This window comes from Oncorhynchus keta, chromosome 31, assembly GCF_023373465.1.
Source record: "Oncorhynchus keta strain PuntledgeMale-10-30-2019 chromosome 31, Oket_V2, whole genome shotgun sequence".
In the NCBI taxonomy this organism is placed as follows: Eukaryota; Metazoa; Chordata; class Actinopteri; order Salmoniformes; family Salmonidae; genus Oncorhynchus; species Oncorhynchus keta.
This window is the reverse complement of record NC_068451.1, coordinates 21,987,031-22,009,263: the sequence shown is the minus strand read 5'-3', so window position 1 is coordinate 22,009,263 and position 22,233 is coordinate 21,987,031. Positions and strand designations below refer to the sequence as shown.

General features: G+C 44.1%; 1 protein-coding gene across 4 annotated transcripts in view; it reads left to right on the top strand.

Annotated features, from left to right (window-relative positions):
• The window catches only part of LOC118373824 (histone-lysine N-methyltransferase 2A-like), a 73,477-nt gene that overhangs the window by 28,614 nt on the left and 22,630 nt on the right, over positions 1-22,233 (top strand). For 2 of the 4 annotated variants that reach the window (XM_052489938.1, XM_052489939.1), the window contains exons 15-33: positions 2,583-2,767; positions 3,107-3,208; positions 3,333-3,443; positions 4,124-4,200; positions 5,312-5,547; positions 5,662-5,816; positions 6,972-7,109; positions 7,267-7,425; positions 7,513-7,630; positions 7,760-7,838; positions 7,935-8,095; positions 9,406-9,549; positions 9,681-12,981; positions 13,559-13,671; positions 13,803-13,934; positions 17,673-17,925; positions 20,899-21,006; positions 21,547-21,630; positions 22,057-22,186. In XM_052489938.1, coding sequence (XP_052345898.1) covers positions 2,583-2,767; positions 3,107-3,208; positions 3,333-3,443; positions 4,124-4,200; positions 5,312-5,547; positions 5,662-5,816; positions 6,972-7,109; positions 7,267-7,425; positions 7,513-7,630; positions 7,760-7,838; positions 7,935-8,095; positions 9,406-9,549; positions 9,681-12,981; positions 13,559-13,671; positions 13,803-13,934; positions 17,673-17,925; positions 20,899-21,006; positions 21,547-21,630; positions 22,057-22,186 — 5,786 coding nt within the window. The remainder of the gene's footprint in view (positions 1-2,582; positions 2,768-3,106; positions 3,209-3,332; positions 3,444-4,123; positions 4,201-5,311; positions 5,548-5,661; positions 5,817-6,971; positions 7,110-7,266; positions 7,426-7,512; positions 7,631-7,759; positions 7,839-7,934; positions 8,096-9,405; positions 9,550-9,680; positions 12,982-13,558; positions 13,672-13,802; positions 13,935-17,672; positions 17,926-20,898; positions 21,007-21,546; positions 21,631-22,056; positions 22,187-22,233) is intronic. The other 2 variants (XM_052489940.1, XM_052489941.1) reach the window with 2 other exon arrangements.

Genomic DNA, 22,233 nt, shown 5'->3' with positions numbered 1-22,233 from the left:
ATACTGCTCGGTATCGTGATACTTCGCCTGGTATTGTATCGTTTGTAAAATGTTGGTATTGTGAAACGCCTACACTGTATATTGACACAAGTCAGAACATCCGGTGCAATGAGCCCAGTAGCATTAAAGAGCATTCAACAAATTACTCATCACATTAAGCACAGGAGTTTCCAATAGAGAACTAGCATGAAAGGTCGAATGAATTACGTGGGTGATTCTCAAAATAGGTATTTAATGTAATGCCCTGATGTCACTTTCTGCCTGAAGGAGTAGTAAAAATGCACGACTAGAGTTCTGCTTTGTCCTTTTGCTATCGGGGTTACCCAGAAACATACAGTTGAAGTCGGAAGTTTACATACTCGTAGGTTGTGGTCATTAAAACTCATTTTTCAACCACTCCACAAATTTCTTGTTAACAAAATATAGCTTTGGCGTTCTGTCTCCTAGAGATGAATGTACTTTGGTGCGATAAATGCAAATCAATCCCAGAACAACAGCAAAGGACCATGTGACGATGCTGGAGGAAACCGGTACAAAAGTATATATATCCACAGTAAAACGAGTCCTATATCGACATAACCTGAAAGGCCGCTCAGCAAGGAAGAAGCCAATGCTCCAAAACCGCCATTAAAAAAGCCAGACTACGGTTTGCAACTGCACATGGGGACAAAGATTGTACTTTTTGGAGAATGTCCTCTGTTCTGATGAAATAAAAATAGAACTGTTTGGCCATAATGACCATCATTATGTTTGGAGGATAAAGGGGAGGCTTGCAAACCGAAGAACCCCATCCCAACCTTGAAGCACGGGGTGACGGCATCATGTTGTTGGGGTGCTTTGCTGCAGGAGGGACTGGTGCACTTCACAAAATAGATGGTATCATGTGGAAGGAAAATTATGTGGATATATTGAGGCAACATCTCAAGACATCAGTCAGGAAGATAAAGCTTGGTCGCAAATGGGTCTTCCAAATGGACAATGACCCCAAGCATACTTCCAAAGTTGTGGCAAAATGGCTTAAGGATGTCAAGGTATTGGAGTGGCCATCACAAAGCCCTGACCTCAATCCTAAAGAAAATTTGTGGGCAGAACTGAAAAAGTGTGTGAGCAAGGAGGCCTACAAACCTGACTCAGTTACACCAGCTCTGTCAGGAGGAATGGGCCAATATTCGCCCAACTTATTGTGGGAAGCTATTTGGCTTAGCTGTATGTAAACTTCTGACTTCAACTGTATATAATTACAAAGTTTCCCATCTTGTGCTTTTGTAGTGGGTTTTTCTCCAGTTATGAAGAAGTTGACCTTTGCTCTCAGGAACATGTTTCTCACATTTTTTGTTGTCTAGTTTCAGTTAGTTTTCCTTGGAATTTACGCCATAGGAGAGGCATGCGGGTACCGAGAGGATGTATGGGGAGTGAGTAGATTATTTTTTTTTACAGACAAATCTGTTTGTATATATAGAAGCCAGAAAACAGAGTTTAAATTAAGCCCATAAAATCGATAGATCAATATATTCCCAAGTACCTGGGAGAGAGTGAGTGGTAATCTATGTACAGTGGGGCAAAAAAGTATTTAGTCAGCCACCAATTGTGCAAGTTCTCCCACTTAAAAAGATGAGAGGCCTGTAATTTTCATCATAGGTACACTTCAACTATGACAGACAAAATGAGGGGGAAAAAATCCAGAAAATCACATTGTAGGATTTTTAATGAATTTATTAGCAAATTATGGTGGAAAATATTTGGTCAATAACAAAAGTTTCTCAATACCTTGTTATATACCCTTTGTTGGCAATGACAGAGGTCAAACGTTTTCTGTAAGTCTTCACAAGGTTTTCACACACAGTTGCTGGACACGCACCAACAAGGCATGTGTATGGGCGAACAAGACGTCAAAATTAGCCTTTTGGAAACACAGCTGCGAACTTTGGACGATGAATTGGACCACACAAGAAAATACTGTAGAACAAGATGAAACCTGAGAATATTGTCCTTACCGGAAGACAACGAAAAAGGAGGAGGAACTTGATGTGGGTATATCACCAGAAGATCTGGAACGATTCCATTGGATCGGCGTGGTCTCATGCATGCAGTGCGTACATGTTTCACGCATAGAGAACAAGGGTCTAGGGAATATTTTTCCTAAACAAATGTAGGTATTTCAGTAACAGAACTTTTCAGTTTAAGAAACAAGTAAGAAATGAAATCGCTGTTATTATGTTGCAGCATTGGCGCGGACAGTGCAATAAACACTTGCTGCTTGCTGCACCAGGGAGGAGAGACTTGCTGTCATTTATTTTCAATGTTTTTACTCAGTGTCGCCAATGGGCTCCCTTGTCTAAATTATTTAATCAAACATTGAGCTTAAATCATCAGACAATCTTGGTGCATATAGTTGATTTTATTCAAATGCATAGGGTGTGTCTATGTGGGGAAAATATTTAAATTGTGATTTGTCTAAGGAACAGACGCCTCTGTCTGGGACAGCCCAATTCTGAAGTTTATCACATGCTGTTATCTCCCATGCTTTGATGTGGTGCCAAGGAATGGTTCATATGGTTGTTCTCCGCTCTCCTCCCCTCCAGGTGACCTATATGAGATTCTGTCCAGCCTGCCAGAGAGTGTGGCGTATTCCTGCCGGCCCTGCAGCCAGTCCCAGCCCAGCGCCTGGAGAGAGCTGCTCCACATGGAGCTGAGGGCCGGGATAGAGAAGGTGCTGGCCTGCCTGCTCACCTCCACTCTCACCCAGCACCTCATTGCTTGCTCACAGGTGAGAGGTACCAGGCCGTACAATGTTTCTTACCACAGGATGCTAAATAAGACAGGATGCGCAGGCTGAAAATAGCAACAGGCTTTTTAACACCTATCATGACTTGTAGTCTAGTTTTGATGTGGCTTTTCTGAAGAAATAATTTCAAAGAACGAGTGCAACGACTCTCCACTTTAAAAAAAAAGTTTATTAGCTGATATCAGATGTACATTTGCAGACAGATCTGCAAGGAATATTTGCCTGTTGCTCTTGAACTGTTGCACATAAGTGCTTGTGTGGCTATATGTTCAGTGTTTTCTTCTCTGTAGCGTACTAAATTTGTCCTTATTGCCCTCGTAGTGTGTGACCCAGGTTGTCCCTGACAGTGGAGCGGAGGGCCTGCCAGCCTGTGACCTCCGTGCTGTGGGCAAGAAGTTTGACAAAGGCCTCTACACCACCCTGGTCAGTGTCTATCTATATAGCACCTGAATTGGCAGGACAGGATCTCAGATTTCAAAGGAAGATGAGTGAGTAGTGTCAGCTAAATAACTATGTTTGTATATTTCCATGTCTATTTATGTTGTAGAAATCATTCCATGAAGATGTGGTGCAAGTGGTGCGGAGGCGTCTGGACCAGGAGGAGTCTCTACCGGAAGATGAAAGGCCCACAGCCGTGGCCCGCTCCTACTACTTGAAGGTAATGCTGAGTACTCAGAAAGCAACATTCTGGGAGGAAACTAATGTGAAGTATTTACTTGATCGTGTTGCTGCAAGCACAGTACTTTCAGTATGACAGAAAAACAGTTGGTTGAACGATGTCTTCTGCAATGTTATTGCATTTGTCCTGTACTTTAGCTACATAAACACAGCTTTTTTTGTTAAAAGCGCACACACGTGATAATAAACGGATAAACAAATGTTCTCACTACACTTGGCTGCACTTTGTGAACACAGCTATTTACGCTCATCTTGCTTGAGACATTCTCAACTTATTTTGAAATATTGTGTACAGACTGTAGTTTCATAAAGTTAGACAACACAGACCCTTGAATACCCTCATCCTAACACAATGCATGGTCTGTACTCAGTCAGTGACATCAGTCCTCAGAAAATGTCTTGTGGTGTCTTAAGTTGTTCCATATGGCTGTCTAGTCAGCAGAACGGTATGTAATTGGGAATGAGTTATGGGGAGCTATGATTCTGGTGGCCATGACTCCCCTGGTGGTCATAGGTTCACTTGGTTCAAACTAAAGTCATAGAAGATGGTTGAATCCAAGTCCATTTGTAATGCTTATTGGGGGAAAAAAAGCAGTACATGTTTTAAAATGGCCAACAGAGGAGTGTATATTCACCCTCTCCTCACTGTTCTCTCTGTAGCTTCTGGAGGAGGTCTTCAACTGGTTCAACAGTCAGGACCCCAAAGTGTGGGACCCCCGGTCCAAAGACCTGCCTATGTGAGTAGCAATCTGCTCCTCGTATCTCCTAGTTCAGGGTATCTCAACTGGTGGCCCACAGTGATTTTATTTCCCGTGCATAAAAGAGAAATAAGTGGTTTTATACAAATGTATGTTTTGAAATGGCTGTTTTAGTCAAATTATTATATCTGTTTGGGGATCTTGCGATCATTTTGCAGTCCTACAAATGATGTGTAATTATGTTCCGGCCCCCTGACCATCTTCTCAAGAGAAAATCGACCCGTGGCTGAATCTAGTTGATGATCCCTGTCCTTTTCTGTTAAACCTGTTTTTTGTTATGCTTGTGAACTCGGCGTACGATTAACCAAGGCTCTTAGAAGGTTATCTGTCTGGGAGTTATTTCTCAGACATTGGGATTTGGGGATTTACCACATAGGTTGAAGAAGTTGCCATGTTTTAAGTCATCAGATATAGACTCATGTGAACATTTCTATGAAATTCCAGTTTAACGTTGGGTTGTGACATATTGCTTCACTACTGCCCTGCAGGAATTTATGCATTTTCCCATGAAGCAGCATAAGCCTACATTCAGTGGAGCAACTGATTTATGTTTTCCAAACATTTGTATGACACCCCTGTTGTTCACATCCTGATGGGAAATGATGAGTTGATTAAATTATACTATACTGTCAACAACAACCTTAAAGTGGGGAACAGTCATTCAAATGTTCTTCTTCTGGATGTTAAAACCAGGACTGTCCCCTTCTCTCACACATTCCCAGTTCACATCTGAGGACACAGAGTAGTGACTTCATTTAGCTCATTGTAGGGTGATTCACAGAGTGGTAAAGGTAGAGTGGTAAGCTCAGGACCTGACCTGCCTGTCACCTTATCTTCTGGGGAGAATGTAAATGAGTGTAATCATAATCAGCTAGATGTGAGCCACTGTCTCAGTTGTGTACTCCAAGTCAAATTCTAACTTGAGTGTAACTGTGTGCATGTAACTCAGATGTTTGCTTAAACCATCCAAATTTGAGTTACGTGCTGGTAACTCAAGTTGGAATCTGGCACAGCATGACTCTAACACAACTTGACTAACTCTGTTTTTCATCTCCTCACCCCTCCATTTCTCCATCCATTCCCTTTCCAGTGGGATGCTGTCCCATGCGGTTCAGCCCCCCACCACTGAGCATGTGTACGCTCAGTGGCGTGAGAGGGAGGAGCTAAGGTCCAGGACCCCTCTGGGGACCCTGCAGACAGAGAACGTAATACGCCTGGAGGTGAAACAAGAAGAGGTGCCTCACCCCACCACCCCACTGACCACAGAGCCAACCAGGGGCCTCCACTTCAGGAAAAACAGGGCTTTCAGGCTTAATAAACTTAAAGGTACTTTACACAACTGAGGGGAGGAAAAACAATGGGAAAGCAAATATTGAATAGACCAATTTCCTAAGGGGATTGTTGTGGTTTTGGTATGATTGTCTGTTCTTTGTCCCTCAGGGAAAAGGGGAAGAGCCGGACGGCAATCCATGTCTGAGGGATGGCCATCCAAGTCTGAGGGACGGCTGTCCAAGGCTGACCTAGACACAGGGTGGTCCAAGGACGACGGGAGGCAATGCTCACTGTGCCAAAAGTATGGAGATGCCAAGTCCAATGTGAGTAAGACTGAATGAAACTAGGTTTCAGAACACTTCTGAGAAGCCCTTGTCAAAAGTGACTTAACCTGTAGTCACACCCCATCCCGTTGTCATCATCTGACACTAATTAGCATAACGCAATGGACATAAATCTTCCTAGAAAATCTTCCTATTAATGAAAATCACAAGTGAAATATATTGGAACACAGCTTAGCCTTTTGTTAATCACCCTGTCATCTGATTTTCAAAATATGCTTTACATCCAACGCTAGACAAGCATTTGTGTAAGTTTATCATAGCCTAGCATAGCATTATGCCTTGCTAGCAGCAGACAACCTTGTCACGGAAATCAGAAAAGCAATCAAATTAAATCGTTTACCTTTGATGAACTTCAGATGTTTTCACTCACAAGACTCCCAGGTAGACAGCCAAAGTTCATTTTTCCCCAAAGATTATTTTTGTAGGCGCAATAGCCTCGTTTGTTCTTCACATTTGGCTGAGAAATCGCCCGGAAATTGCGGTCACCACAACGCCGAAAAATATTCCAAATTAGCTCCATAACATCGACAGAAACATGGCAAACGTTGTTTAGAATCCATCCTCAAGGTGTTTTTCTAATATCTATTCGATAATATATCCTTATTCTTCAACAGAAATGCGTAAAATTACGTCACAATGCTGTAGACACCTTGGGGAATACATAGAAAGCGTAAGCTCGTTGATGGTACATTCACAGCTGAATAGGGAGTCATTGGAACACAGCGCTTTCAAAACCTGGGGCACTTCCAGGTTGGATTTTTCTCAGGCTTTCGCCTGCAACATCAGTTCTGTTATATTCACAGACAATATCTTTACAGTTTTGGAAACGTTAGTGTTTTCTATCCAAAGCTGTCAATTATATGCATATTCTAGCATCTTTTCCTGACAAAATATCCTGTTTAAAACGGGAACGTTTTTTTTTTTCAAAAATGAAAATACTGCCCCTAACACCAAGAGGTAAGGAATCACAGCATGGTGGGAAGAAACACAAACCACACTGACTTCAGAGCACTAAGCCTTCATACCCCTGTTCAACATAACAGCCCGTGACTCACAGGAAATTAAGTAAACCAAATCCACACAGTAGGTAACCCACCAGTTCTGTATTTCTAACCTCCTCCGTGTGATCCTCAGGAGGCAGGCAGGCTGCTGTACCTGGGCCAGAACGAATGGGCTCACATCAACTGCTCCATGTGGTCCGCCGAGGTGTTCGAGGAGGACAATGGTTCTCTGATGCACGTGCACAGTGCCGTTGCTAGGGGGCGCTTCATGGTGAGGCTTCACTTTATTTGTGCAGTGACGTTCTTGTTTTTCCAGCAGCTGTAGTTTGTGTATCTTTGTCCGACGTCCGTCTCTCTCAAACGCCTTATCCACCCCTATTCTCTCCTCCTGGACTGATCTAACCTGTCTGTGTATTTTGTTCTCTCAGCGCTGTGAGCGCTGTAACCATACAGGTGCCACAGTGGGCTGCTGTCTGACCTCCTGCCAGAGCAACTACCACTTCATGTGTGCCCGCTCCCGCAACTGTGTATTCCAGGACGACAAGAAGGTGTACTGCTACAAACACAGAGACCTCATCAGTGGCAAGGTAAAGTCCTGGGACTACTCAGTAGTGAGACTGTTTTTTTAAATGAGTTTCCTCACGCATGTGTACATTGTTTTTGTTCGTTTGCAGATCATCACCGGCCAAGGGTTTGAGGTAAATCGGAGGATGTACGTGGACTTTGATGGGGTCAGTCTTCGCAGGAAGTTCTTGACCGGACTGGAGCCAGAAAACATCAATTTGATGATTGGTATGTTGTCTCGACACATTACATTGTTATTTTTTAGCTCCCTTGAGTACAGGTATCACAGTACAGTGGGTGGACACAGGACGGGACATGGGTTTTGCTCATCTAATCATTGTTATTTTCTGAATTCAGGCTCTTTGCAGATTGAAAAGCTAGGTATGCTGACTGAGCTGTCTGCAAAGCAAGGAAAACTTTTCCCAGTGGGTTACCGGTAAGTAGCAGCAATTCATAGTTAATAATGAATCAGAAATTGGCATGTTTAGATGTGTTTTTTTCTGACTTCCTTCCTTTCAACTCCTTTCTGCAGGTGTACTCGCTGGTACTGGAGCACGGTGAACCCACTGCGGCGATGCAAATACACGTGTACAATCCGTGAGGTCCGCCCTCCGGTCCCTGAGAAACCTGCTGAAGAGATGCCTGACAAAGGAGAGAATAGCACTATAGCACACAGCCCCTGCGCCCAGTCAGGTGAGAGTCCTGGTAATGCAACACTGCATCAAACCCTCACTGCTATGCTGAACAAAAATCTAAGTGCAATGTGTAAAGTGTTGGTCCCATGTTTCATGAGCTGAAATAAAATATCATAGCAATTTCTGTATGTACAAAAGCCAATTTCGCTCAAATTTAGTGTACAAATTTGTTTACATCCCTATTAGTGAGCATTTCTCCTCTGCCAAGATAATCAATTCACCTGACAGGTGTGGCATATCAAGAAGCTGATTAAACAGCATGATCATTACACAGGTGCACCTTGTGCTGTGGACAATAAAAGGCTACTCTAAAATGTGCAGTTTTATCACACAACACAATACCACAGATGTCTCAAGTTTTGAGGGAGTGTGCAATTGGCATGCTGACTGCAGGAATGTCCACCAGACATGTTGACAGTGAATTGAATGTTCAGTTCTCTACCATAAGCTGTCTCCAAAGTCGTTTTAGAGAATTTGGCAGTACGTCCAACCGACCTCACAACTGCAGATCACGTCTATGGCGTCATGTGGGTGAGCGGTTTGCTGATGTCAACGTTGTGAACCGAGTGCCCCATCGTGTCGTGAGGGTATGGGCAGGCATAAACTACGGACATAGAACACAATTGCATTTGATTGATGGCAATTTGAATGCACAGAGATACCGTGACGGGATCCTGAGGCCCATTGTCATGCCATTCATCCGCCGCCATCACTTCATGTTTCAGAATGATAGTGCACGGCCCCATGTCGCAAGGATCTGTACACAACTCCTGGAAGCTGAAAATGTCCCATTTCTTCCATGGCCTGCATACTCACCAGACATGTCACTCTTTGAGCATGTTTGTGATGCTCTGGATTGACGTACAACAGTGTGTTCCAGTTCCCGCCACTATCCAGCAACTTCGCGCAGCCGCAATCTATTTTAGCCACAATCAACAGCTTCATCAACTCTATGCGAAGGAGATGTCGCGCTTCATGAGGCTACAATAGTGGTCCCACACGATACGGACTGGTTTTCTGATCCATGCCCCTATTTGTTAAGGTATCTGACCAGAATATGCATATCTGTATTCCCAGTCATGTGAAATCCATAGATTAGGGCCTAATGGATTTATTTAAATTGCCTGATTTCCTTATGAACTGTCTCTCATTTAAATCTTTGAAATTGTTGAATGTTGAGTTTGTATTTTTGTTCAGCATAAAATATTAGTGTGAATGTGTAACTGTTGGCTTTCTTACACTGCAAAGTGGATATTGGCAAAGACTTAACTGTGGCATAGTAAACAGAGTTGTTGTTGTCACCTCTAGAATCTGATGCCCAAGAGGTTGACGTGGCACATTCCCGACCCACTACTCCCAGCTTCTCAGCTCCACTCCCTAAACCTGATCAAGGGGCAAGGCCCAAAATCAGGAGACCAGCTGGAGGACTGTTCCGGCCTCTGCCCTCCCCAGGTAACTGTTCCGTAGTTGGCTGATGTTTAACAATTGCCAGGTTTGGATCGATTTATAGATATTACCTAGAAAGCATGGAATGTTTGTGTGTCCGTTCAGTTGTCTTACTTCTATCTGTTTTTCCTCTGCAGGAGCTACCAAGTCCAAACCCCACCACATCCTGACCATCAGTGACCTGGAGGAGACACGCAGGCCCCGTCGCCACAGCCCCCACTCCCAAACCCGCAGGGACATGTCCTCCCCACCCCTAGGCTCTCCAACTGGTTCTGGAATAATCACTCTACGCACTGGGGGCTCCATGCATCCCAAGGCCTCCGTGCCCACCTCTCCGCTGTTTCCCCTAGGGGCTACTGATATCCTGCTGACCTCTCCCTCTACCCGCCCTGTCGGAGTTCGAAGTGCTTCCTCTGCCCGATGCCCCGGGAACATGACTCACTCTACCTCAGGACTCTTTCCCCAGCCACCATGGGAAGACAGTGTGGGGAGCTTCCCTTCCCCTGGCTTGTCCCTCTCCCCCACCATCCAGCACTCTCCTAGACCCAGGCTGTCTTTCGACCTGAACCAGTCAGACTCAGTGGAGGTACCACACAACTTCCTGGCCTCCCCAGAACCAGAGGATAACCCTGCACCTAACAGCACCTCACCACTTAGGGGATCTTTCACACAATTCCGCGAGGACTCTGACGTGGCCATGGGCTCCGAGTTGAAGACTGAGCTTGAGATTGAGGAGATGCTAGTGAATGAGGGAGTGGCCATGAACTGTGGTGCCCAGATAGACGTGGAGGGCGACGACAACCAAGAGGAGTTCTGGGAGCCAGAGGTTCGCAAGAGGAAGACACGTACAGCCCTAACCCGCTCAGCTGCGTCTGCCAGGCAAGACTGGGGGAACACTTCCTCCGATGAGGACATGGAGCACTATTTTGACTTCTCGCGGACTGTGGTCAGTCGCACAGGCTCCAGAGACCCAACCCAGGCTCCTGCCTCTCCCTCTTCAAGATCTATCCCTCAACTGGATGGCGTGAACGATGGGACGGAGAGTGATGCCAGCGTGACAACCACGGACGGGGCTCAGAAACTGAAGAGCGCCAGTCAAGTTCAGAACCCAGCTCAAATGCATGTTCCGCCTGAAGTAGAAATGACGACAAATGGTCTAAGTGCAGACTCTGGAAGCCCTGTTTCAGATCAGTCGCCCCTTAGCAACCCTCTCAAATCTTCAACCAGAGTTGTCCTCCCCTCTACAAAACCTCCCCCAGCATATATACCCCAGGATCCATCCAAATCCTTTAATGCCGCACAACTGGCTGGGACTGACTTGGACAGTGTGACCTTTGCGCCAATTGAGATCTCACCAGAAGCTCCAAGACCAGCTGCAGTGGACCCATCCACAACAAACAGCCCTGCTGATGTGAATACTACTCCCCTGCAGTTATACACCTTCCCAACTCCTCTTGAACAACAAAACTCAATCCCCACCTTAGAAGCCCAGGAACCAGTGCCGCTTGCACCCCTTCTAGGAACTCTGCCGGACTTTGTCCATACTAAGGTGCCTGATACGGTCTACCCGGAGGATTTATTCCAAGGTTCCGGTCTAGACTTTGCCCCTGAGGCTCCACTTGTTCTTGAAAGGTGTGATCCTCCCTCCCCTAGCACCTGTTTCACTGAACTGGTCCCTGTCCAGGTTGATGCTCCCATGGAAACCCATCAGCCTCAAGCTCCAAAAGACCTCTTCTTGGATTCTAACAGCGGCCACTTTGTGTTGCCCACAGATGGATCTGCCATTTACATGAACCACTTGACCGAGAGTTCCGGAGATCTCTCGTTGAGCAGTAGTCAGGGCACCCTGTTGGAGCTTCTTCAACCCTCTTCTCTTATCTCCTCGGACTTCCCTAACCCCAGCGTAGCACAGATGAACCCTTTACAAATGAGTCCCTCTGTGCAGTCCTCTTTGCCTGGCTTTAACCCTTCAAGGCCACCTCTCACTAGCATCTCACTACAACCCCTGACATCCTCCCAAGGGTCAACAGTCTTGCCACCCATGGAGACCTTTTGTACCAAATTATCAGCACCTATTCCAGGCAGTGCCCTTCCACATTTGTCCTCTCAAATTGATCCCATTTTGTCTGCAACATCAAGCGTCAGTCTCCCAACTTATGGATCAGTCTCTCTGCCTATATTCTCCACACAATCCCAGGCCATGGTCTCCACAGCAATTACCATTGTATCCTCCTCTCCCTCTGTATGCTCTCTCTCCAATGCTCTATCCACCCAGTGTCACCCCATGCTCTCTTCACTTCAGCCCTCCTCTGCCCCTGTGATGATTAACGGATACAGCTCCACGTCTCTGCAGAAGGAAGCTGCCATGGGACACACCATCTCTATCAACTTCTCCACCCCCAGGCCGCCACTGGAGCCCCAACAGCCGCTGTTACCTCAGGGACTACCTGGCCACGCTATCCTTACTGTGAAGGAAGTGGGTGGTCCCAACGTGGACCCTACACCTCACGTTCTGCTGGTCAACCGCCTGGGCCAGATCTTTGTGAAGAACCCAGAGAGCAACACCTTCCAGCTGCCCAGTCAGAGTTCTCCCTCCTATAATTGTGTCACTCAGATAGCCAGCCTCCTTCAGAGCAATGCGCTGTCTGCCACCTTGGCAGCAGCTGGTACAATGTCCACCCCAGCTCCAGCTGGTACAATGTCCACCCCGGCTCCAGGGACAGCCATGCCAACCCATGTCCCTAGGATGGCTACGCCTGTGGTTCAGAACCCAGGTACCATCACTCAACTGCTCACTCACAACAGCAATGGGACAGTGGCAGCAGTCAAGAAACCCAGGAAGAACACAAGCGTATCTGCAGATGGAGCCATACCAGGGATGAAGAAACCCAGAAAGAAGAAAGAACCTTCCACAACTTCTGGGAGAAAAAAGTCTGACAAAGCTGCAGACCTGTTTGAGTTTGCTGGTCAGGACGGGAGTTCCTTCATGACCAAGACTGAGAGCGCCCAAGCCATCATCAACCAAGCCATGGCCAGTAACTACACCCCCAACCGGACCGGTCCGCGCATACTGAGTCCCTCCACATTCCGTAACAACCCTTCCCTGAAATCTGTGGTCCTGCCCCCAGGACTACTCATTGAACCCGAGCCCGCAGCCACCACACTGTCTGTTTCAACGCCCCGCCCTCCTCGCGCCCATGTCCGTATGAAGAGGGTGTCCTCCCTTTCTGATCGCATTGGTGCCACAAAGAAGTCCAAGACAGACTTCCTAGAGCCAGAGCCCCCTAGTGCTAAGGAGGACCTGCCGACCCCCCAAGACAGCTTTGCTGCTGTCTCCAGCAGGGCTGGGGGTGTTCGCATTAAAACCCCAACGGTGAAAGGTGTGTTGGACCTGGACAAGCTAAAGGAGGAGCACTTGAGTGACTCTGAATGCACAAGGTTCGTCTTTTGGAACTTATCAGGGCAGTGATCTTATGAAATGAGTAATGAGACAAAATGTACAAATATTATTTTCAATTAATAATACAAGAATAGTCATGGCTTTATGTTTGATAGCCAGTGAGTCTCCTGTAGTGTTCCTTTTTTATTAAGTGGTTAACTTGCTACATCTGCAACTATGCTAAAGGTCAGAATCATATTGAAATAGATTTTTATTTCACTATTAGCACGTCACTCATGTTTCCAGTGTGGGCCTCTTCTCGTCAGTGTTGTTAAGATCATGTCTGGCTATTTTTAACCTTTATGCTAAACTCTTCCTCTCCCTACTAGTAACCTATAGTATGATATGACAAATGGAACAAGGCATTTTACTCCTGAAATAGGACTGTCAATATGCTTTGTAGAGGTCGGTAACTATAGAAACCGTTTTGAAGTCATAACTGAGATTGGTAAATGAGTGGTGACGGTTATTATCACTGCATTTTTGCCCTAACCGAAGTGTGTATCCCATACAGTGAGTGATATACAGCCTGTATCCAGTCGATTTCAGTGTTTTCTCTTGTTGTATTCCTCACAGGCCAGGGCTTTGGGACCGCCTGTTGATACCTCGATTAGGGATGGACACAGGTAAACAACAGAACTGGGATGCAGTGGGCCGCAGTGCCCTGACTGACTGGAACAAATACTCCGGTACTTATGTGTAATAGTGCCTTATGAACAGTATGTCTGTATGATGATGACTGGTGATACTTCTTATACCTGTACAATGTAAACAAGTGTGCCTGATTTGAAAATACCCTGTGGTATTTCCATCCTGTCAGGTGCTGTATCGTGCTCAGATGATGAGCTGCTGCCCTCAGACGATGAGTGTCACCCCAGCCGAGATCAGCCCCACCTCCGTTTTGAGATCAAAAGCGATGACGGCTTCAGTGTGGAGGCAGACAGCGTAGAGGGTGAGGTTTCAGGAAGGAAAGGGCAAATGAATAGACTTCATGTGTCTTACCTGTAGTGTTCATTTACCCAATACTCAAGGCAATGATTTCTGCACAAATACCCACTATTTCTACATACAGTTGAAGTCGGAAGTTTACATACACATAGGTTGGAGTCATTAAAACTCGTTTTTCAATCACTCCACAAATGTCTTGTTAACCTCACTAGGGTATGTGGGACGGTAGCGTCTCACCTCATCAACAGCCAGTGAAACTGCATGGCGCCAAATTCAAAACAACAGAAATCCCAAAATTAAAATTCCTCAAACATACATTTATTTTACACCATTTTAAAGATACACTTGTTGTAAATCCAGCCACAGTGTCCGATTTCAAAAAGGCTTTACGACGAAAGCAAACCAAACGATTATGTTAGGTCAGAGCCAAGTCACAGAAAAACACAGCCATTTTTCCAGCCAAAGAGAGGAGACACAAAAAACAGAAATATAGATCAAATGAATCACTAACCTTTGATCTTCATCAGATGACACTCATAGGACTTCATGTTACACAATACATGTATGTTTTGTTCGTTAAAGTTCATATTTATATCCAAAAATCCGAGTTTACATTGGCGCGTTATGTCCAGTAGTTCCAAAACATCCGGTGATTTTGCAACACCCCTAAAGACCCGCAGGGGACGTAAACAAAATAATTTGCATAGTCGGCGCTACACAAAATGCAGAAATAAAATATAAAACATTAATTACCTTTGACAATCTTCTTTGTTGGCACTCCTAGATGTCCCATAAACATCACTATTGGGTCTTTTTTTCGATTAAATCGGTCCATATATAGCCGAGATATCGATCTATGAAGACTGTGTGATCAAGGGAAAAAACAGCGTTTTATAACGGAACGTCATTTTTTTTAAATAAAAAAAGTTGACGATAAACTTTAACAAAACACTTCGAAATACTTTTGTAATGCAACTTTTGGTATTAGTAAACGTTAATAATCGATCAATTGATCAAGGGGCGATGTATATTCTATAGCTCTACGTCTTGAAATAATGACCGGATAAATCTCAACCAAAATATCCTGTTGGAGACCGGAAGAAATGGTCTGTCTCTTGTTCGTTTGACCAAGAAACAAATCCTAGGCAAATGACAAGACCGTTGACATCGTGTGGAAGCTGTAGGAATTGCAACCTCGGCTCCAGGTAATGTGGTTTCTATTCAACAATACATTCAAGTGGCGCATTGATATATTTTCCAGTTTTCAGTGATCAGATTTTCCTGCGCTTTTCGATGAAACGCACGTTCTGTTATAGTCACAGCCGTGATTTAACAAGTTTTAGAAACGTCTGAGTGTTTTCTATCCACACATACTAATCATATGCATATACTATATTCCTGGCATGAGTAGCAGGGTGCTGAAATGTTGCGCAATTTTTAACAGAATGTTCTAAAAAGTAGGGGGTAGGATCAACAGGTTAATGCAACCGCTGTGTCAGGTCTTTAAAAAACTTTACGGAAAAAGCAAACCATGCAATAATCTGAGTACGGTGCTCAGACGACATGTTGGAGTCAACATTATAAATATTAACTTACCTTTGATCTTCATCAGGATGCACTCCCAGGAATCCCAGTTCCACAACAAATGTTTGTTTTGTTTGATAATGTCCATCATTTTTGTCCAAATTCCTCCTTGTTTTTTGCGCGTTCAGTACACAATCTAAACTCACGACACACGTGCAATTCCAGCGGACCGTACGGACAAAAAGTCCAAAAAGTTCCTTTACAGTTCGTAGAAACATGTCAAATGATGTATAGAATCAATCTTTAGAATGTTTTTATCATAAATCTTCAATAATGTTTCAACTGGAGAATTCCTTTGTCTGTAGAAAAGCAATGGAATGCAAGCTACCTCTCATGTGAATGCTCGTGATCAGCTCGTGGCTCTCTGGCAGACCTCTGACTAATTCCCCTCTCATTCGGCCCCACTTCACAGTAGAAGCATCAAACAAGGTTCTAAACATCTAGTGAAAGCCTTTGGAAGTTCAACATGACCCCATTTCCACTGTATCTTGGATAAGCAAAGAGTTGAAAACTTACAAACCTCAGATTAACCACTTCCTGGTTGGATTTTTTTCTCCGGTTTTTGCCTGCCATATCAGTTCTGTTATACTCACAGACATCATTCAAACAGTTTTAGAAACTTCAGAGTGTTTGCTATCCAAATCTACACATAATATGCATATCCTACGATCTGCAGTAGCAGGCAGTTTACTCTGGGCACGCTTTTCATCCGGACGTGAAAATACTGCCCCCTACCCCAAAAGTTAACAAACTTTCAGTTTTGGCAAGTCAGTTAGGACGTCTACTTTGTGCATGACAAGTAATTTTCCCAACAATTGTTTACTGCAGATTATTTCACTTATAATTCACTGTATCACAATTCCAGTGGGTCAGAAGTTTACATACACTAAGTTGACTGTGCCTTTAAACAGCTTGGAAAATTCCAGAAAATTATGTCATGGCCTGAGAAGCTTCTGATAATTGGCTAATTGACGTAATTTGAGTCAATTGGAGGTGTACCTGTGGATGGGCCTACCTTCACACTCAGTGCCTCTTTGCTTGAGATCATGGGAAAATCAAAAGCAATCAGCCAACACCTTAAAAAAACATTGTCGACCTCCAAAAGTCTGGTTCATCCTTTGGAGCAGGCCACTGCTCCAAAACCGCCATAAAAAAGCCAGACTACGGTTTGCAACTGCACATGGGGACAAAGATTGTACTTTTTGGAAAAATATCCTCTGGTCTGATGAAACAAAATTAGAACTGGCCATAATGACCATCGTTGGAAAAAGGGGGAGGCTTGCAAGCCGAAGAACACCATCCCAACCGTGAAGCACGGGGTGGCAGCATCATGTTGTGGGGGTGCTTTGCTGCAGGAGGGACTGGTGCACTTCACAAAATAGATGGCATCATGAGGAAAGAAAATTAAGTAATATTTAAGCAACATCTCAAGACATCAGTCAGGAAGTTAAAGCTTGGTCGCAAATGGGTCTTCCAAATGGACAATGACCCCAGGCATACTTCCAAAGTTGTGGCAAAATGGCTTAAGGACAACAAAGTCAAGGTATTGGAGTGGCCATCACAAAGCCCTGACCTCAATCCTATAGAAAAATTGTGGGCAGAACTGAAAAAGTGTTTGTGAGCAAGGAGGCCTACAAACCAGACTCAGTTACACCAGCTCTGTCAGGAGGAATGGGTCAAAATTCACCCAACTTATTGTTGGAAGCTTGTGGAAGGCTACCCAAAACGTTTGACCCAAGATAAACAATTTAAAGGCAATGCTACCAAATACTAATTGAATGTATGTAAGCTTCTGACCCAATGGGAATGTGATAAAATAAATAAAATATTAAATAAATCGTTCTCTACTATTATTCTGACATTTCACATTCTTAAAATAAAGTGGTGATCCTAACTGACAGGGAATTTTTACTAGGATTAAATGTCAGGAATTGTGAAAAACTGAGTTGAAATGTATTTGGCTAAAGTGTATGGAAACTTCAGACTTCGACTGTATGACTAAACACAAGATTATGACATTCTTTCTTGTAATTAGCTAGAATGAACTTGTGCAATAAACCATCTCGCACAAAATGTTGGCTGTTTTCCATTTGTGTGTTATTCTGTGTTAATCACGTTTTACTCTTCTCTTCCTCTTCCCCCTCCTTTCCCTCCTCAGAGGCCTGGAGGGCAGTGATAGACTGTGTCCAGGAGGCGCGGGCAGGGGCCAGGCTTCGGCAGCTGTCCTTCTCTGGGATGACAGGTGCCCGTATGCTGGGCCTGCTCCACGACACAGTGGTCTTCCTGGTGGAGCAGCTCCAGGGGGCCCGCCGCTGCCATAGCCACGCCTTCCGCTTCTTTAAACAGATCAGCCAAGAGGAGGACCTGCCTGTCAACCCCTCTGGATGCGCCCGCTCTGAGGTCTACCTCAGGTCAGTGTCCCGGTGTCTGTTCACTACAGGGGCCCTGGAAGTTAAATATAGAAAATATAAGGGAAGTCATTATTTTGGAATGTAAATTGAGTCCGAGTTGTCTTACAGATTAATCTTACATATCTTGTAAACATTTCACCAATACTTCCTAGGTATCATGAGTAGGGTTGCAAAGTGTCAAACTTTCCGGGAATTTTTCCATGGGAAGTTAAGCCTGGGAATTTTGCTTAAATTCATCAAAAAGGTTAGCTTATAACAATGAACCTTTTTTGTGGGATACACATAAGGCAATTCTAGGTCTGGTGGCATATTTTGGTTAAACTATCCCCAATTCAATGGAATTGCAACCCTCTGCATGCACAGTGCATTCTTCCATCACATGTGCAGTGTACTCTTCCATCAAGATTCTCAAGATCTTGCACACTAATGAGATGCTATTGAGCCCACACTACTACACTGTCTGAGCCAAGGACTACATGCCTTCTGGTAAGTTTAGATTACAATACTGGGTGGGGTGAATATATTTTATATGACAAACATGATTTTTAGTAAATGGTAGTCTACAGCAAAGTGTGTTTAAATCATTTCTAACTGGTTAACAATTTCTGCTAGTTAGTGTTTGCTACCATGTGGGTTTCAGCTTGCTTGAGCTTGCTAACTGAGAAGTATTAATTCACCCGTTTCCATACATGTTTCATTTTAAAACATTTCTTACAAAGGAGTTGTTTAATCTAACTGTTTAACTAGTTATCTGTACATGGAACTGTATTTTGGTTTTTCTTACAATTATTTTCTAATCTTTACAGGAAAATGCCACAGGCACTATCTGATGTGTGGAGACATTTCACTGCAGTCAATGTAGAAGGAAAAGTTGTGCCCATTTGCAAATACTGTGCCAAATCATATGAAGAATGCAACAAAGATGCAGAATCATCTGGCCAAGTGCATAAAGTTCCCTCAGCGCTCACAACAAGCAACCTCTGACAAAAGTCCCTCTACTTCTATTCGAGGTGAAAATGATGAGACACCTTATCGATAGCAACAGCTCATGGTCCTCCTGGAATCAGAAATGTATTTGACTCAATGGAGGAACGTAGTCAGAGAAATGCTGATGAATGTCTTGCTTGAGCTGTGTATGCAACTGGTTCACCTCGGATTCCCACAGGCAATGTGTATTGGAAGAGATTTCTGAATGTTCTTCACCTAGCATTCACCCATCCAACCAGACATGCTTTATCTACTAATTTGCTGGATGAGGTCAAGCAAATCATAGAGAAAACAGACTGTATTGCAATCACCTCTGATGGGTGGTTGAATGTTCGTGGGCAAGGAATAATTAACTACATCATCTCCACCCCTCAACCAGTATTCTATAAGAGCACAGACACAAGGAACAGATGAGCTGAAGGCAGTCATCAATGACCTTGGACCACAGAAGGTATTTGCACTGGTAACTGACAATGCTGCAAACTTGAAGGCTGCTTGGTCTAAAGTGGAGGAGTCCTACCCTCACATTACACCTATTGGCTGTGCTGCTCATGCTTTGAATCTGCTCCTCAAGGACATCATGGCACTGAAAGCAATGGATACACTCTACAAGAGAGCCAAGGAAATGGTTAGGTATGTGAAGGGTCATCAAGTTATAGCAGCAATCTACGTCACCAAGAAGAGTGAGAAGAATAAGAGCCCCACATTGAAGCTGCCCAGCAGCCGTGCCAACATATCTCATCAGCCACCTGGTGGAAGGGGCTTTGTGGATCTGAGGCTCTTTCCCCTGTTGCCTCCATCATCCTCCAAATCCCACCAACATCAGCTGCCTCAAAGCGCAACTGGTCCTTGTTTGGGAGCACACACACCAATGCAGGCAACAGGCTGACCAATACAAGGGTTGAAAAATTGGTGGCCAGCCGGGCAAATTTGAGGCTTTTTGAGCCTGACAACGAACAATCCTTAACAAGGTTGGAAAGTGATAGTGAAGATGAGGCCTCAGAATCTGATGTTCAAGAGGTGGACATTGAGGAGGTCCAGTGAGAAGACATGGAAGCCTGAGAGGAAGACAACTAAAGCTTTAGTTTCTAGACTATCATTTTACAGATGTATGTTGAAAATGTTTTTGGGAGATGCGATGGATCATTCAATATTCCCTTTTGTTTTCTTCAGTGAAATCATGCCATGTGAAGAGTCAACTCATTTAATTAAAGTTAAATTCGTAACAAAGTTGTTTTTTTTCTATTGGAAGGATTTACCGGTAATCATTTGCAATTATGTCTACTTATGATAAGGTAAAATGTTTGTTTCTGTCTCCATATGATATGGTAATTATATCTAATGCAAAAAACATCTACTTTTAAATTATGTTAATATTAATTTGCATATTTTCCCGTATATTCCCGTTAATTTCCACGGAAAGTTTCCACCTCTGAATTTTCCCCAAAATGTGCAACACTAATCATGCGTTATTGGTTGGAAGAAGTTTTAATAAATAAAAATATGTTCATTTGGAAGTTTCAGAGAATTGGTGAATCACCACAAGTGTAATGGTGGGAACCGGTATTACTTTGTCCTTACCTTGCAGTTGGTCAACCCATACCACTGTCTAGCAAATGTCTAGAGAATCTGGGTTTTCCCCTCTGTAGGTGGTTTTCAACTTCAAAGTGGAAGCTTGTCTCTCTGTGTAGAGTATTGGTGGAATGTATGTTTTGAATGTAGACATCTGTCAGGTTTAGAGGAACAAGGGCTGTGGCTGTTGTGTTTCTATGTGAGTGTCATCTCCACCTCCACAGTCTGCGTAAGATAGAAATAAGACCTGTATGACATCTATGCTGCTCCATTCATTAACATATGAAGTGTGTGTGGGTGATGTCCACATCCCAAATTCTACACCAATGCTGGGGGGAAAAACAATGATAAAGAACGTCAAGCCTGCATACTGTAAAATGTAACGTGACACCTTGTTCCTGTCTTATCTTACAGGAAGACCACCTTCGACATGTTCAACTTCCTGGCTTCCCAGCACCGCCAGCTGCCTGACATCAACCCCTACGATGAGGAAGAGGATGAAGTCCCACTCAAATCCACAAGGTCGGATTACAGAGTTATAGTATGCTGGCCATTGCAAAGGAAGCTAGCTAAATGCTAACATCTTCAAAAAGGATGCTTTGGCTTAAATACTGCAGGAGCTAGTCCATGAAAGATCTTGTCTCGCGGAACATTCTTAGAACTTGTTGTACATGGCTGCAAGTGTTGTTCCTTTAAAAAACAACTTTCACATCAACAAATGATCCATGTATAAGTTTGTATACATAACATATCAATGTTCTCATTCAGACTTATGAGTGACAAGGGAGCTGTACAACTACAGGTTTAAATAAACGTTTTTATAGCTGTAACTAATTCACTATTGAAATGTTGTCCATTTCAGTATTTGTAACTCCCCTAAAGTGATCTTTGTGGTTGGACTAAACCATTCCGTCATTTCTGCAACTACCTCCTCCTAACAAGCAATGTTAAAAATATGTTCTACCCTCTTGTGTCTGAGTCTCTAGTGACTCTTTTCTCAGACTTCAAAGTGAAAGGTCAGAAGCACATCGTCATCTTCTTTGCTTATCCCTTTTCTCCTAGACGTGCCACTAGCTTGGAGCTCCCCATGGCCATGCGCTTCAGACATCTGGAGAGGACATCTAAGGAGGCTGTAGGCGTGTACAGGTCAGCACACAACTAGTCCTCATCCCCCCCTGAGGCACTGAGGTCAAAGCCAATACTATGGACAGAGCCTGTGACTATGATCATGATTCTGGGCTGAAGAGCTCATGTGTTTCTCAGTGGGGTGCCAACTGACCCCACAATAGATCATTTGCAGTCTGTCTGGACAGGAAGCCGTCACTGCGGTTCTCTACAGCTATCACAGCAAACTAGAAACTGAGGCATGGTTTATATTTCCTGCCTCTCCCTTTTATGCTATTATGTTATTCTGCTACAAAATGAATAACATGAATTCCCATTGACTCAGGATCAGATAATAAATAAATAAATAAATAATGTGATCATCACATCCTTTTAATTGCCAAGGAGATTAGCTATGGAAACTGTTGTTCATACTTGGGCCTCTTTTGACATCTCTCTCTGGTGTAGGTCTGCTATCCACGGCCGAGGTCTGTTCTGCAAGAGGAACATCGATGCTCAGGAGATGGTCATCGAGTATGCCGGCATCGTCATTCGCTCAGTGCTCACAGACAAGCGGGAGAAGTACTACGATGGCAAGGTGAGATCAATCAGTCCAGATTGTGGTTGAGACGACATAACTATGGT